At 36.2% G+C, this 13,662-nt stretch overlaps 1 protein-coding gene across 2 annotated transcripts in view; it reads right to left on the bottom strand.

Moving 5' to 3' along the window:
• Positions 1 to 13,662, bottom strand: part of PDE10A (phosphodiesterase 10A) — a 181,287-nt gene that overhangs the window by 65,776 nt on the left and 101,849 nt on the right. For both annotated transcript variants that reach the window (XM_005150122.4, XM_005150121.4), the window contains one exon: positions 7,039 to 7,067. In XM_005150122.4, the coding sequence (XP_005150179.3) occupies positions 7,039 to 7,067 (29 nt within the window). The remainder of the gene's footprint in view (positions 1 to 7,038; positions 7,068 to 13,662) is intronic.

Below are 13,662 nucleotides of genomic sequence, written 5' to 3' on the forward strand. Positions count from 1 at the left end.
GTAAAATTCTGAATTCCAGTGACAATACATTAAAATAATTCAAGTGGATGAAAAACCAGTTTAGTGTTATCATGCCACTACCATACCGGCATCGTATTTCTAGTAGCTGCATATTATTATAATAGTGTGGAAAAAAATAACAATTAAGGAAAATCCTGTTATAAAAAGTCATATTCAAATGTATATATATGAAAGAAGGGCATTTTTGCAGGACTTATCTAAAAATTATTCTATGGTTATTTGTCTTTAGAATACTTTGGTACAACAGAAGACAGCAGCCTATGACAAGTGATTTACGAACAGTGCTATGACTTACATATAAAGAAGTGGGCTGAGAATCATAAACATTTTATTCCATGAGAGGAAATAGCAAAATATCATAGAGTGAGATGAATTTTAAGCATTCATCCTGAACAATTGAGACACACACACACACACAAATTAAAATATTCAAGGACTAAAGTAACCTTTATGTACAACAAACTGAAATAAAGATTAATTTCCATGTTTTCATGCTTAAAGGGTAGATGTGCCAGGGGCATTTTGTGCTCCTGCAGAAAAGAAAAAGCCCTTCTACTGCAACAAAAAGCCTTCATTAACACAGCACAGGCTCAATAAATGCCACATAATCCAGAAGTTGATCTGGTTTCTCTGTAACTTCTTAAAATGTCTTCTGAACAGCAGTGAGAAGAGCAACTTCACAATACTCCCTACCACAGAGCTCTTTCTCCACAGCAACAATTGCCTTGTTCTGCAACAGAAACATGTCCTTTTACACACCATGCAGTATATGACATTATCACAGGCTAGCAGGAATTTGAATAAATAGACAGCCCGAATTTCATGTAATGTGGAGAGAGATGGCCAAATGTACTTTGGGGATGCAGAATTTCATTGCATAAGGCTAGAAAAAGAAACCCAACCAACCAACAAAAAAAAACCCACAAAAAACAACCCCAAACAAAACCAAAACAACCAAACTGAAAGCCACAAAACATGGGGACAAATGGCCATATCCAGAGAGATTCCTTTTGATGTTGTTTATTTTTCATCTGTAATTTAGGCATCTTAGGCTGGTTTCAGAGGATGTGAGAGAGAACCACAAGACAGAGCTTTTCGTCAGCTGATGGAGGAGACCTGTAGCTGACCACAGGGTTATGAGGGCCAGAGTGGTACCTCTTATAGGAGGTGGCTGTGAAGTTCTGTTTAGTTACATGCTCAATGTGGAAGCACAGCACAGGCGTTTTGCCCAGGAAACAGGAGAAGGTGCTGACCTGTCTCATCAACATGCCGTGGAAGCAGACTTTTGGGAAAGCAGGGACCAATTCTTCCAGCATGCATCAAGCATTTTCATCCACCAATGGGTATAAAGAAAGAAATGCTTGTAGAAAAATAAATAAATAAGTATTTAATCAAACCATTAAGTAAATTGGGAAAAGGACACACAGCTGCACTAGTTCACATCTAGAGCAGAATCTGGTGCTTCTAATTTTGAGGCACAGGTAACTAAGGGATAACTATGTCCTACTAACAGTGAAAACACATCTAAACCACAGATGTGAAACAACAAAAATATTGATCTGGACTTCATTCATTACAAAAGTAAAACAAACAAGGAAAACAACAAAAAAACCCAAACCCAAATAAAACCACCACCAACAAAATAACACACCACAAAGAAAACATACAGAAAGGGAGCAATATTGCTACTTTGCTTCAAGGTGGACATGCTGAGCCAAAGGATGTCAAATTCTCAGACTGAAAATTAACAGTGGACAGAGCGTTGTAAGCAAGCTTACAGTGCAGAGCTGGCTTTCACAGGAGCAGAGAGCTTGGAGAGGAAGCTCAGACAAATCTCTCTGCTCTAAAAAACCCCAGAAGGGGTAACCAGGATTGGCTGGAGTAACCAGTTTTGTCTAAACTTGGACACTAGAAAGCAAGAAGCTATAAAGAGCAGACTTAACTGAGGTAATTAATTTTAATACTTTTACACAGCCTCAGAGAAAACTGCTTCTACACGATTCGCCTGATGTATGTTCTTGTTTCGACTGCAGAGAACATGGGTTAGAACTTGCTCAGTAAGTAAAGTTTAAGATTGAGACACTGTACACAGGTGAATTGTTTGTTCATACACCAAACACTGTTCATGAAAAAAGCAAAGAAGGAAAAATATGAGATGGCATTTGGCGGGATGGGCCCTACTATGTCAAAATATGTAAATCAGCTCTCTCACTCTGCACAGAAAGGGTTCACGAGTTTTGAAGGCACATGTTTCATAGCCTGTTTACATAGCTGATTTCCCAGACTTGGAGAGATGGTGAACACCTTCCCTAGGAGAAGCTTGCTTCTTGCTAAATAGCCCCATTCACTGGCATCCAATTCTAATTGTTCCATCAGCTCCTTGCCTGTTACCAAGTGGCAACACTGAAACAAATTGCTTCCCTAGTAATAGGAAAAACAAACCAAAGACTTGGATTATGAGAAAAGAACATTATGATTGCACCGTAAGGCTCATAAAACTGCATTAATATCTCAATTATATCACATCTCTAGGTTATATAATAAAATAGCATAATGAGCTTCATTTTAACTTGACAAGGCTGAATACTGCTCCTCTTTTTAAAAAGCTTTTTATAAAATCACATTCCCTCCTAATACTTGACTTGTAAGCACTCTAAAGACATCATGTACAAAATTAAAAATAAACTTCCTCATTTTCCTACCACTGTTGCTTATCATCGACACAGTATCCACAAGATTTTCTTTATAAAGACATCAGCTTACACAAGCATCTTCTTATGACAATGGGTGCAGTGCCATCACTCCTAAAGGCTAAATATGTATGTTTGCTCTAGTTCCCCTAACTTTTTGATTAATCAGTTGTAGTTTTCAGCTCTGAGACTGTGTGAAAACATTCAAATCACATCTTTAATAAGGAAATACTGTAAAGAATGAGCTTGCTTTGCCAACGTGTCATAAAAAGCAAAAACTTTTATTATCAGTTGCATGGTGAAGATACATGCAATTACTGCAACTATTTACTGAAAACACACTTGCTAATTCTGTAACTGTCACTGACATACTGTGCTGGGTGCTAGCTGGTGCCAAGGCAGCTGCCAAAAGCTCCAAGTCCAAAAAGGGGAAGAGGAAGGATTAAAGTATTATTCCTGTTTTCAAGAAGAAAGTACTATAAATGAGCTAGTCACTTGCTAGGTAATAATTTTGTGATGTTTATATGGTAAACTTCTGCAAAGTGATTTGCTGTTGGCATCACCGGAGTTTACAAAGCAAAGGTACTTGCCAAAAAGCAGCTTCACTGGAAGTACTGTTCAAATAAACATGGAATAGAAAGTCATTAAGCAAAATGAACAACAGCTAATTTTGCAGTGATCATATCGGGAACATGAAGTATTTTTGTTTAAACTTCAGAATCTGCGGTACAAAAGAGCACACAGTGATCATGGGAAACTTAGCAGCACGTAGAACAAAATCCTGGCTATAGTTCATGTAGGAATGGGGTTATTTTTGCCAACTGAAAAGAATAACATGTCTCTGATGCACACTGTTTTCACTAATACTGTCAAAGAAATACAGTGTTAGTCTAGATGTACACGAATACACACGCACTTAGTATTCAAACTCACGCTCCTCTACTTTCATTTCCTTGTGGATAAACCATCAAAAAACAAAGTATAAAATTCAGCTTAAGTTTGCTTCATCAAAAGAGTTCAATAGCTGGTTTTCTTTCTGAAATCTCTCTGTCCAGAAAACCCTTTCTGTAGCTAGGATGAACGGGATCAGCCAACACACATCTGCACAATAAGTAAGCAGAAGAAACTCAGCATTTCCAAGGATGCTCCCAATACTATATCATGTGGTGATTTTGTCTCCAGTTACATATATTTCATAAATTCTGGAATCTAGCATGCAGAAAAAAGTTCACAGGTTCACTGTTTGGTCACAGATGCTTATGAGATGTTTTGCAACCGGAGTTTATTATGCCAAAAACAGTCTACAGGAATGGGGAAATCTTCCTCCACTCCAGTCAGATATTATGTCAGGCCAATCTCAGATAAAATTACATGTAACTTCTGAACACCAAAATATTGATGAAATTGCCATTAGCAAACCAGATTTAAAGACAATAAATGTGGAAAGCTTTTTTTCTGTTCTACAAATCTCAAACTTTAATGTATGTGGAAGGTTTCTCCCACTCCCTTCTTGTTTCAAAAGCATGCAACATAATACTGATAGCCAAGATCGCTACTTGATTTTCATTTTTCTACTAAGCTGCTAAAAATGGCAAAAGATTAAAAATGCAGTTCCTGTATCACTGCAGTTTTCAGAACTTCTTCAGTTTTCAAAGTGTGAAATTGTAATATACACCCTTGAAAAATACAGACATTTCCTTCCAACAATTCAAGATTTATATTTTTTCCCAAAAAATTTGGACACCATTTACCCCACTGCATTCTGTTGATTAAAAGAAAAATATGTAAAGGGATGACATGTTCAGTATTTAGAGCCCCAGGGCTCTAATAGGTAGGTTTATAAAGAAACAAGGACAGGCTTTCTGGGGGGAGAAAGGGATTAAAGAAATTTAATAAATAATATCCTCCCCCAATTTAATGCTGTTGTTCTGTGCAAGCACAACAGAAAGGGAGACTATTGAACCAACCAATGTCAGGGCATACGACTATGAATGTTCTCATGTTGTCACTCTGCCCAACACTGAAAGATGGAAAAAAACAACCCATCAATAAAAACCACATTTTTTCAACATATTTCTACCTTGGTCCATAGCAAATATTTTAAAGCAGTTGGTTATGTAATTCTGCAATAAATTTACTTTCACTAACCTTTATTTTTGTATCCCAATAAGCTGCTTCTTGCAGACATTTTCAGGAATTAAAATTGTAACTTAATGACCTTAAAACTCATAATTCTTCAGTCAGCATGAACATGTCTTTTTGTCTGAAAAACATTACTCACATACAGAACCTTCCCAATTTAAATTCTAATTTATGTACAGATTTTAATTAAACTGGCATCTGTTTGAGCTGCCACTGAAGAACATAATGTATTACAAGGGCCTACATTATAATATATGGCATTATTCAAAACTAATATAACTAACATGTTCATTTACAATGTGGTGCATTACTAAGTGCCCACAGGTATTTTTCTTTAAAAAGTAGAGTAACACAGTGTGCACATTGTGACTGTACACACTATGACTGACAGCTTAAAACTCCCCAAAAAAATGATGCAGAAAACATCATCTGAAGTACTATCTGCACCCCACTGACTCCAGGACTTCAGGTGACACCCATTCATTTTCAGGAAAACTCTTAAGTCAATATATATGATTTTGACGGGCTGAGATGGCTAGGACCAGCATGCCTGAGAGGCAGAAGGGATGATGACTGGCAGTGCAGACTCAGGGTGGGGGGTTCAGGGTTCCAGAGATTGCTTTTTTTTGCCTCAAATAGGTCAAATGTAGTAACCTGGATACGTTCTCTAACTCCATTTTACAGAAATTTAGGTAAAAATTAATCTATTTACCAAATTAAAGATAAATAAAGGTACTTTCTTCCACATAAATAATTATGGCTCTAAGATTTTTAGATAGATCTTTAATTACTTTGAAATCATAGAATCATAGAATGGTTAGGGTTGGAAAGGACCATCATCTAGTTCCAACCCCCCTGCATGGGCAGGGACACCCCACAGTAAACTGTGTCCCCCAAGATTCCTTCCAACCTAGCAGAACAATACATATGCAGATACACTGACACAATAAACTTTAGTTACACTTATAACTATAGTTGTAATATACACACTTATTCAACTGCTGTAAATGTTGAATACCAAGGGAAGACCAAAAAAAGGTGTTACAAATTAATGAATTACTAAACCATATTATTTTCACTTAAATTCTCAACACTCTCATACATCTATAGCACATCACACATATGGACAAACCCTGCTTGAATAAACTAATTTTAGACTAATTTTAGACATAATTTCTTTTTTGTAGTGTTGTGAGAGGTGAACTGCATTCCCCTTTATGCCTGCCCTCTAATATCAGGGTTACCAAACTGAGGTTTCCACCACCAGCCTGTTTCCACTCCTTCCATACACTGGTATTTTCCAAAGGACTTCTGCTGGGAGCAAGACCACCCAGCCAGCTTTTGCAGTCTTTCAATAAGCCTTATGTTTAATATATGTCTGACAGTACTGCATTTCTCCTGGAAACATGAAACAGTTTATGCAAGACATTCAGGAAGAGGAGCAAAATAGGACTATGACTCCACCTAAGCTGCAAGTGGCTCCCTCATATGAAATAACATTTGGGTGCTTCAGGCTGACTGGATGCACCTCAAGGCAACAGATTGTCCTGTGCTGATCTTTTGTTATTCCCCGCAAAGGCACTGGTTTCCAACAGATCCTCCTAACTAGTCCTCAACCACAAACCAATATTCTGGAGGACACAGGGTCAATCAGATGTAAGGCTAGAGTTGGGAATATATTACTGAATAGGTTTCTGAACATTTTAGATTATATTTCATTTAGTACACTGCAAAATATTTCAAATTAAAGAACACCACAGCACATGTCAAAGGCAGTTATTAAATAGGGCATATTTATTCCTTTGTTTCCTCCTATGCTTGCCATCTCTCAAAGCAGTAACACTGATTAAATGGCTATGCTGTTATGCTGAAAGTTCACATGATTTTCCTAGTCTCCATAAAATACTTTTTTACACTGGATCATGAAAACAGCAATGTGAGAACTGTAAGTTCATTAATGTAAAATACCCTTTAATTCACTTACAGCCAATCAAGTGTTTTAATATTTATTTTCCTCGTTAACTGTTCTCTGGTCAGTCAAAACACCCTTTTTTTTCTTTTTTTAACTACCCACTAAGTCAAGGGAATAGAGTTAAATCCTGACTGGACATCACAAAAAATAATCTCAAGTGACCAGTAGGCCTAAGAGGCCATACCTCTTTTTAGAGAGGAGAGTAGCACTTACCCTGCTGACTTCTTTAGGAGTCGTTTCATCTAAAAGAAAACAAAAACAATTAGGTATGCAGGGAAGTTTCACTGATGAATGAAGAACAAGATATCAAACTTCAGACAATTTCTGCATCTTTGTACAAAACATGGTTCAATAAAGTAATTGAAATATCGTAAGACTTGTGTGCATTTACAATCTTTTAAACTTCTACATCTAAAAGTCAATTAAAATTACAATAAAATATTCAGGAATTTTGTCCTGACTTATTAAGAATTCAAAATTTCCTTCACCTCATAAGTCAATTCACAGGTCAGCTAAACCAGTAAGTCCTATATCATTTTGAACTCCAGTAAGGCAACTGTTAGTATTGCATAGGCTGAGAAGTAAAGCCCCTTTGCTATCAAGCATATGCCACCAACATCCTACATACACAATTAAGTTAGGGAGCAGACTTAGACTTTATGTTCTGAAGATAAAGATCCTATTCCTGATTATTTCTTTGGATGAGGAAAAGAAATCCTTGTGACCACAAGAACAGAAGAATATCACTGAAGTGATCTGGCATAGTACATTAAAGGCACATTGTTTACAAGGGTTTAAATTATCGTATATACACACACATACTAGAATGTTTTGTCCTTTCAAATGCAAACAGATCTCATGCATTTTTTGCAATTTACATATGTAAAACTAACACAGGTACAATACCAGAGGACCAGCTAAAATACTGACTAGTATTTCTGAAAATCAAGGCAAAGCAGTTATATAGCAAGAACATATCTGTCACAGGAAGAGTTTCCAACTCCCAGTTCAACACCAAAAACAGCTTAAACACACTCTTAAGAAACTTCCAGATGGTTAGCTGTTTCTGAAACGGTTAGCTGCTCCTATAACATGAAGGGAAGTATTTGTAAGCTTTTATTTGATACTAGGAATCAAATCACTATGCTTTGGAAATTAATTTTAAGTCATCAAATAGATTAATCTCACAGAGAAAGATCATATGTTTCTGTTTGTGGCCCTTAATTTACACATATTTTGATACACCTCTACTGAGTGGATTTTTCAGATATCTCTGTCAGACATGGGCATAGTATCACCTATGCTGCTTACTGCTATATTTTCTCCAAAATTATCCCCAGGTGAAGGAGGGATCTACAGGTGCCCCATGAGAAGGGCACATTTACAAATACTTAAATTTTATCACCAGTAAAGTCTCTTCATATCTTGACACTTAAGATTAGCTTCCCTAAAATTTGATTTCTGACACTAAGCAACAGAAGATATGAACAGAAAATATGTTGAAAAGCATGAGTAAATCATACAAGTGATCTTCTATTGGATCAAAATTAATTTATTGTAATACTCCTAGTATAAATGACTACCATCCCAATGCTGTGGCTTTCACACCACTGTGCTACATAACTGTTACTGCAGTTCTCAGTGACAGAGGATAGACTAAATGCACTCAATACAGAGCTTACTATACAGTATAACAGTCTACATCATTTCTATTTCAGCCACCATAAAAAAAATTCAGTGCTTTAGTATCAGAGCAATTAATGATTTCCTATTCTTTGAGATCCTTGACAATACAATTTCATAGTATGAACAATATGCTATAAATGACATCAACCCAACATGAAACTTCCCACACATATACAATACTGTGCTTTAGTTTGTATAACATGAGATACACGCAGGTGTATCTCATGTTATACTCATGTCATGCTCCTGCCTTGCAATTCATTCTTAATTCCTTTATTTACAATAAATAATATTTTCTTTATAATATTTTATTTATTCATATTAAATGAATCATTCTTTTACTAAGAAGTTGAATAAAGGTAACACATGAAGTCCCCATCCAGGTCTGGGCCTATTTTGCTGCGTACAAGACATGAAAATGGACAGATGATCATTGTATCAAAAAATTCTGATTTCTTTCTGTGAGGAAGTTCAAAGAAACATGCTAACGAGGAAGGAAAAAATAACACCTATGGTATTCACTAAAGGTAAATTTTATGGGCACAATTATTAGAGACAACATTTTTTCAAAATATAGAAAAATATAATCAATATGCCTTTTTTTTTTTTTCAGAAGAAGAAAAAGCAAAGTATTTGGGAAATTCAGTATTGAAACTCCACAGATGAGGTTTGCAATTCAGGGATTATGAAGTGGTGGGAAAAGAAGAAGGTATTTTTAGGGGAAGGAGGAAATATTGGTTAATATATCTAGATGAAAGTTAAATTACTACACAATGATACAGAAAACAATTTTCCATATTAAAAGAAACCAAAGGCCTAGCAAAATGCTTAAACCCACCCTCAAGAGTAAAGGGAAAAAACATGACCCTGTGCATCTGGAGTGAAACAAACTGCTTTTCTAGAGATTAAGTCTTTAAGGCCCAGGTACACACCAAGTGATAGGATGCCTCAATGCTGGCACTGCTTTGCTGTGGATTAATCCATAGCACAGAGTATGATACTTCATTTATGACTTAGTTTCCAGGGAAAATCATTGGGAGAGCAGCTTCTCCCACAAGTTATTTTGACAGCCAAAATACAGGATTAGTTAGTATATGAAAGAAAAAGGGGGTGGATGAAAAATACCCTCAAACTGTATATTCCTATTTATTTAAAAGCCATGCATTCTGTTTGTTTGAAAGGTACAAATACACTAGTCCGTTGTTTGTGAATCAAGTTCTATCCCTGCAAAATATGAAGCTTTGAAAGAAACAGATTAACCATTAAAACAAATTCAGAGACATTAACTACACCAATAAATTGCAGCTTGCTATACAGTTAAATCCCACAGAAATATTCTGTACTTGAATATAAAGGTCCCCGTTTATGATGGTACATCGTGTGGGAAAACAGGCAGAAAGGGGAAAGTGTTCACTGAGTGAAATAAACACCCTGGGAGAAAGAAAATGTTTGTGAAAGAGCTTACACAAATGTGCCAGCCACTAAAAATTTTTCAGTTGGAGTTCATTTTTTCCTTAGGCATCAAATACAATCAACCATGACACAAGAATGAGTGTCACCTCTCAATCCTGTTAGTTCGTAGTATTTGCATTCACAGAATTCGGAAGAAACATCTTAAATTTCTGTGCTACCTAACATAATTACTAACACAGAGTAGTACAACAAACGTATATGATTTAGTTCTGGCACTCCAAATAGGCCAACATTGCTCTTAATGGTTCAAAAGTAAAGTTATGAACTTTTGAAATCACTATAGATACAAACATTAACTTGGCTGTTCTGCTGAACTGAGGCTGTGGCAATGTGTACTTTTAACACCATGACCAGAGAATAGTTTAATTCTCCAGAAGCATTAGGCAAACATCAATAATACAGCAGAACAGCCCGGCTGAGCTGAGGCTATAAACTCTCTTATGTTAATGTGCATTGATACCACAACTGGAAAACCAGGAAACTCTGGGGAACAGAACTAAATTTCAAGGACTTCCCCATCCCTGTACACCAAGTTTGCTCACCGTTATTGCTGAACAATAATGTTCTTCTACTCCACAGTGAGCTATAGGGTCCAGCCCACCAAGTGTGTAGAAAATGGTTCACTTTCTAAATTTTCAAAACCAGGTAACTGTCCTAGCCCACAATAATAGTTACACTGAGTTTTATCTTGACAACTTTATAAACATTACTATCTAAAAAGCTCTCTTCAGAGATCACTGAAACCAGGAGGAGGTATGGAAGAGTGAGAGGTGTTAAGAACTAATTTACAATTGAACAGACTTTAATACTTCAAGTTTACTACCTATACAATTAACAACTGCACAGCACACTACAGATATGCATAATAATTGGTATGGTAATTAAAACCAAAATCCATCTGTGAAAGCTTCCATACTAACCTAAGACAAGCAAGATAGGAAGAAGCAGAGAAAAAGAAAGAGGACAGAAAAAAAACTGCCACAGAAGGCTGGTATTTAGCACAACATATACAAGGCTAGGTTTACTTCGGTTTGGAGTTCTCTTTTTGGAGGATTGTGTGAAGGGGTGTTAAATGATGTAAGAGTTCATTTAATAGGAAAAATCAGATTTCATTTTGCACATCAAAAAGAAAATTACAAAGAAAAAACAGAACACCTCATTTCACACTTGCATTTCTGTGCATGTCTTTTTGAAAAAGAAAAACAAACAAAACCAAAGGTGAATCCTGAACTGCAAGATGCTTTGCCAAGAGTAGTCACAAAGGTAACTTTAATGCAAAGCAAGCTTTCAATATCTCAGATATGTTATTTCAATGAATTTATCTAGGAAGCAATAATTCTCATTTTTATCACAGGAACTCTTTCGGAAAAAAAATATTGCACTTTCTCCCTGGTCTTATGCTGCTCTTTGTACTTTGCAGTTTAATACTACTGCTGGTCCACCACTGTTGTTGATGACAGCAAACAAATGCTTAGGATTAATTCTGTTTCTGAGATCCCAGATAGCTGTACGGTCACATTTTCCCCTGGAATGTCTTCCTACACAGCAGATGTCAGATTGACCCAATAATTCTTCTTCTCAAAATACGTTTTAGGCTCCTTTTCCTTCAAGCTAATAAGACACAAGTTGTTTGGAATGCAATCAGACCAGCATAAATATCTTTGCTGCTGTTTTCACTTGAGAAGTATCATACACTCACATGTCAATAGAAACTCCACATCAGTAAGTGTTGATTGGTTAAAGACTGATCTCACAATCACGAAGTAAAGTTTACCAGGTTCAATTTATTTCTGTTGTAGAATGGCCTAAATCAGATGATTTGGTCAGTCCACTGTAATTGCAATTTGCATCCTTGCTTGAGACAGGCTGCATCCTTACTTTAGACACCCTGCACCTAGTGGCTTATGCCTCCACTGGATTGATAAGATCTTTAAAGACACCTTAAGCTGTGGGTGAGTTTCCTAAAGTGACAACTATAACATCTATATAAAAGGAAAACTAAAACCATCATTCAAAAACTTTCTTGCTTCTAAATGCACAATCTCACTGAGATAGCTCAATTAAATACTACTGCTAATTCCTAAAACTGTCTGGATTTATTTCACAATTCAAAAGCACTTGTAATGTTACTTCATAGAAAACTAACTTGGACAGCTTGGTTAGACATAGACTTAGAAATTGAAAGGGAATATTCATCACTGGTTGCATGCTAGGTTTTTTCCCCTAAGCAGGACAAAACATGAATTCTAGCTTTTTTACATCAGCAGTACAATCCATATTTTTTTAAGTTCCTGAAAGAGGATGCTCAGTCCTTCCTCTTCTTAAACAAAAAAGTAACACAGACCAGAAAATAAGTAAGCATTGAACCAACACTTTTCTGCAGATGGTAAGCAGAGAAACATATTGTCTGACAGGTGTCCTAAATGTTTTACACACTCCTTTGCATATAAGCAAACAGGGCGCTACACAAAATAGGAACCAGGAGACTGTGTATTTTACTTCATTAAAGAAACTCATGTATTTGGAAGCTCATTGCTTTTTAGCCCTCACAAAACTGATGAAACACTTGGAGTGATTTTGCAGGACAACCTATTCTGCACAGAAAATTTCCAAAAGGGACCGTATGAAAGTATCACCTGTCCTTGTGAGACCAGATGGGCATAGGGAAGACCCCTTGTTTCTGAAATTGTTTAGCAGTACAAAGCACACTGGCAGTATAGCTCTGCACTTTCCACATGCATGGACAAAAAATTCTCAACTCTATACACAATGTGACAATTTTGGCTGATCTAAGCAGGGTATTTCTGCAAAATTACGCTAAAAAAAACCCACTTTATAATTAACACAGACTCACCTTCTCACTTCTGTGTAAATACCTGGATGATGGATGTGCTTCTGAAATTGTGGAATGGTATCTTTCCCACATCAGCTAAAAGATTCATAAAATTCTGTAAAAGTCTCTCAAATTGAATATACCTCAATCATGTTGGAACCAGGAAGAAGTTTCCAGCAGCGGATGTACTTCACCAAGAAAGTCTACAATTATGTTTTATGGTAATTAGCCTATGACTTCATACCCTATTCAACACAAATACTGAATGAAGAGAGTGTTAAATTGGTTAGGTCATCTGTCTCATCAGTCAGCGAGGTGCAATCATCATTGTTTATTACTGGAATAGAGTCACTAGATAGTGGGCATGTATAACAACTGAAATTTTTTTTCATACTTAACAGTTAACAGCTACATCTCTGCTTGTATCTACTACTTTTCTTGCCTGACATTCAATTCTGTTTAGTGTTCACTGCACTAGCTGTTGTAGACAGCTTTTTAAAACTGATTACAGGTCTTTCAAGCATATTTGAAGGAAATCTCTCATCCAGTCTTAACACAATTTCAGTATCAGTTTTGTTAAATCAAACCTGATTTTCTTCTATTTTTTTCACCTCAGAGTCCTGCTGGTTGCAAATATAAGGTATCCTTAAAGTTTACTGCAATTGCTATATTTTAGAAACAGCACTGACACTGCTGAGCTGTTCTCTCACTACTGAATAGAGCCATTCCTTCATTTTTGAATGCTTCTAATATACTGCACAAAGGTTGAAATTTTATTGTATTCAGCAGGTGTTTTCAGTGAGAAGTAAAAAATTACATAGCTGTTAGCTCAAATACTACTCAGA

This window comes from Melopsittacus undulatus, chromosome 3 (assembly GCF_012275295.1).
Source record: "Melopsittacus undulatus isolate bMelUnd1 chromosome 3, bMelUnd1.mat.Z, whole genome shotgun sequence".
In the NCBI taxonomy this organism is placed as follows: domain Eukaryota; kingdom Metazoa; phylum Chordata; class Aves; order Psittaciformes; family Psittaculidae; genus Melopsittacus; species Melopsittacus undulatus.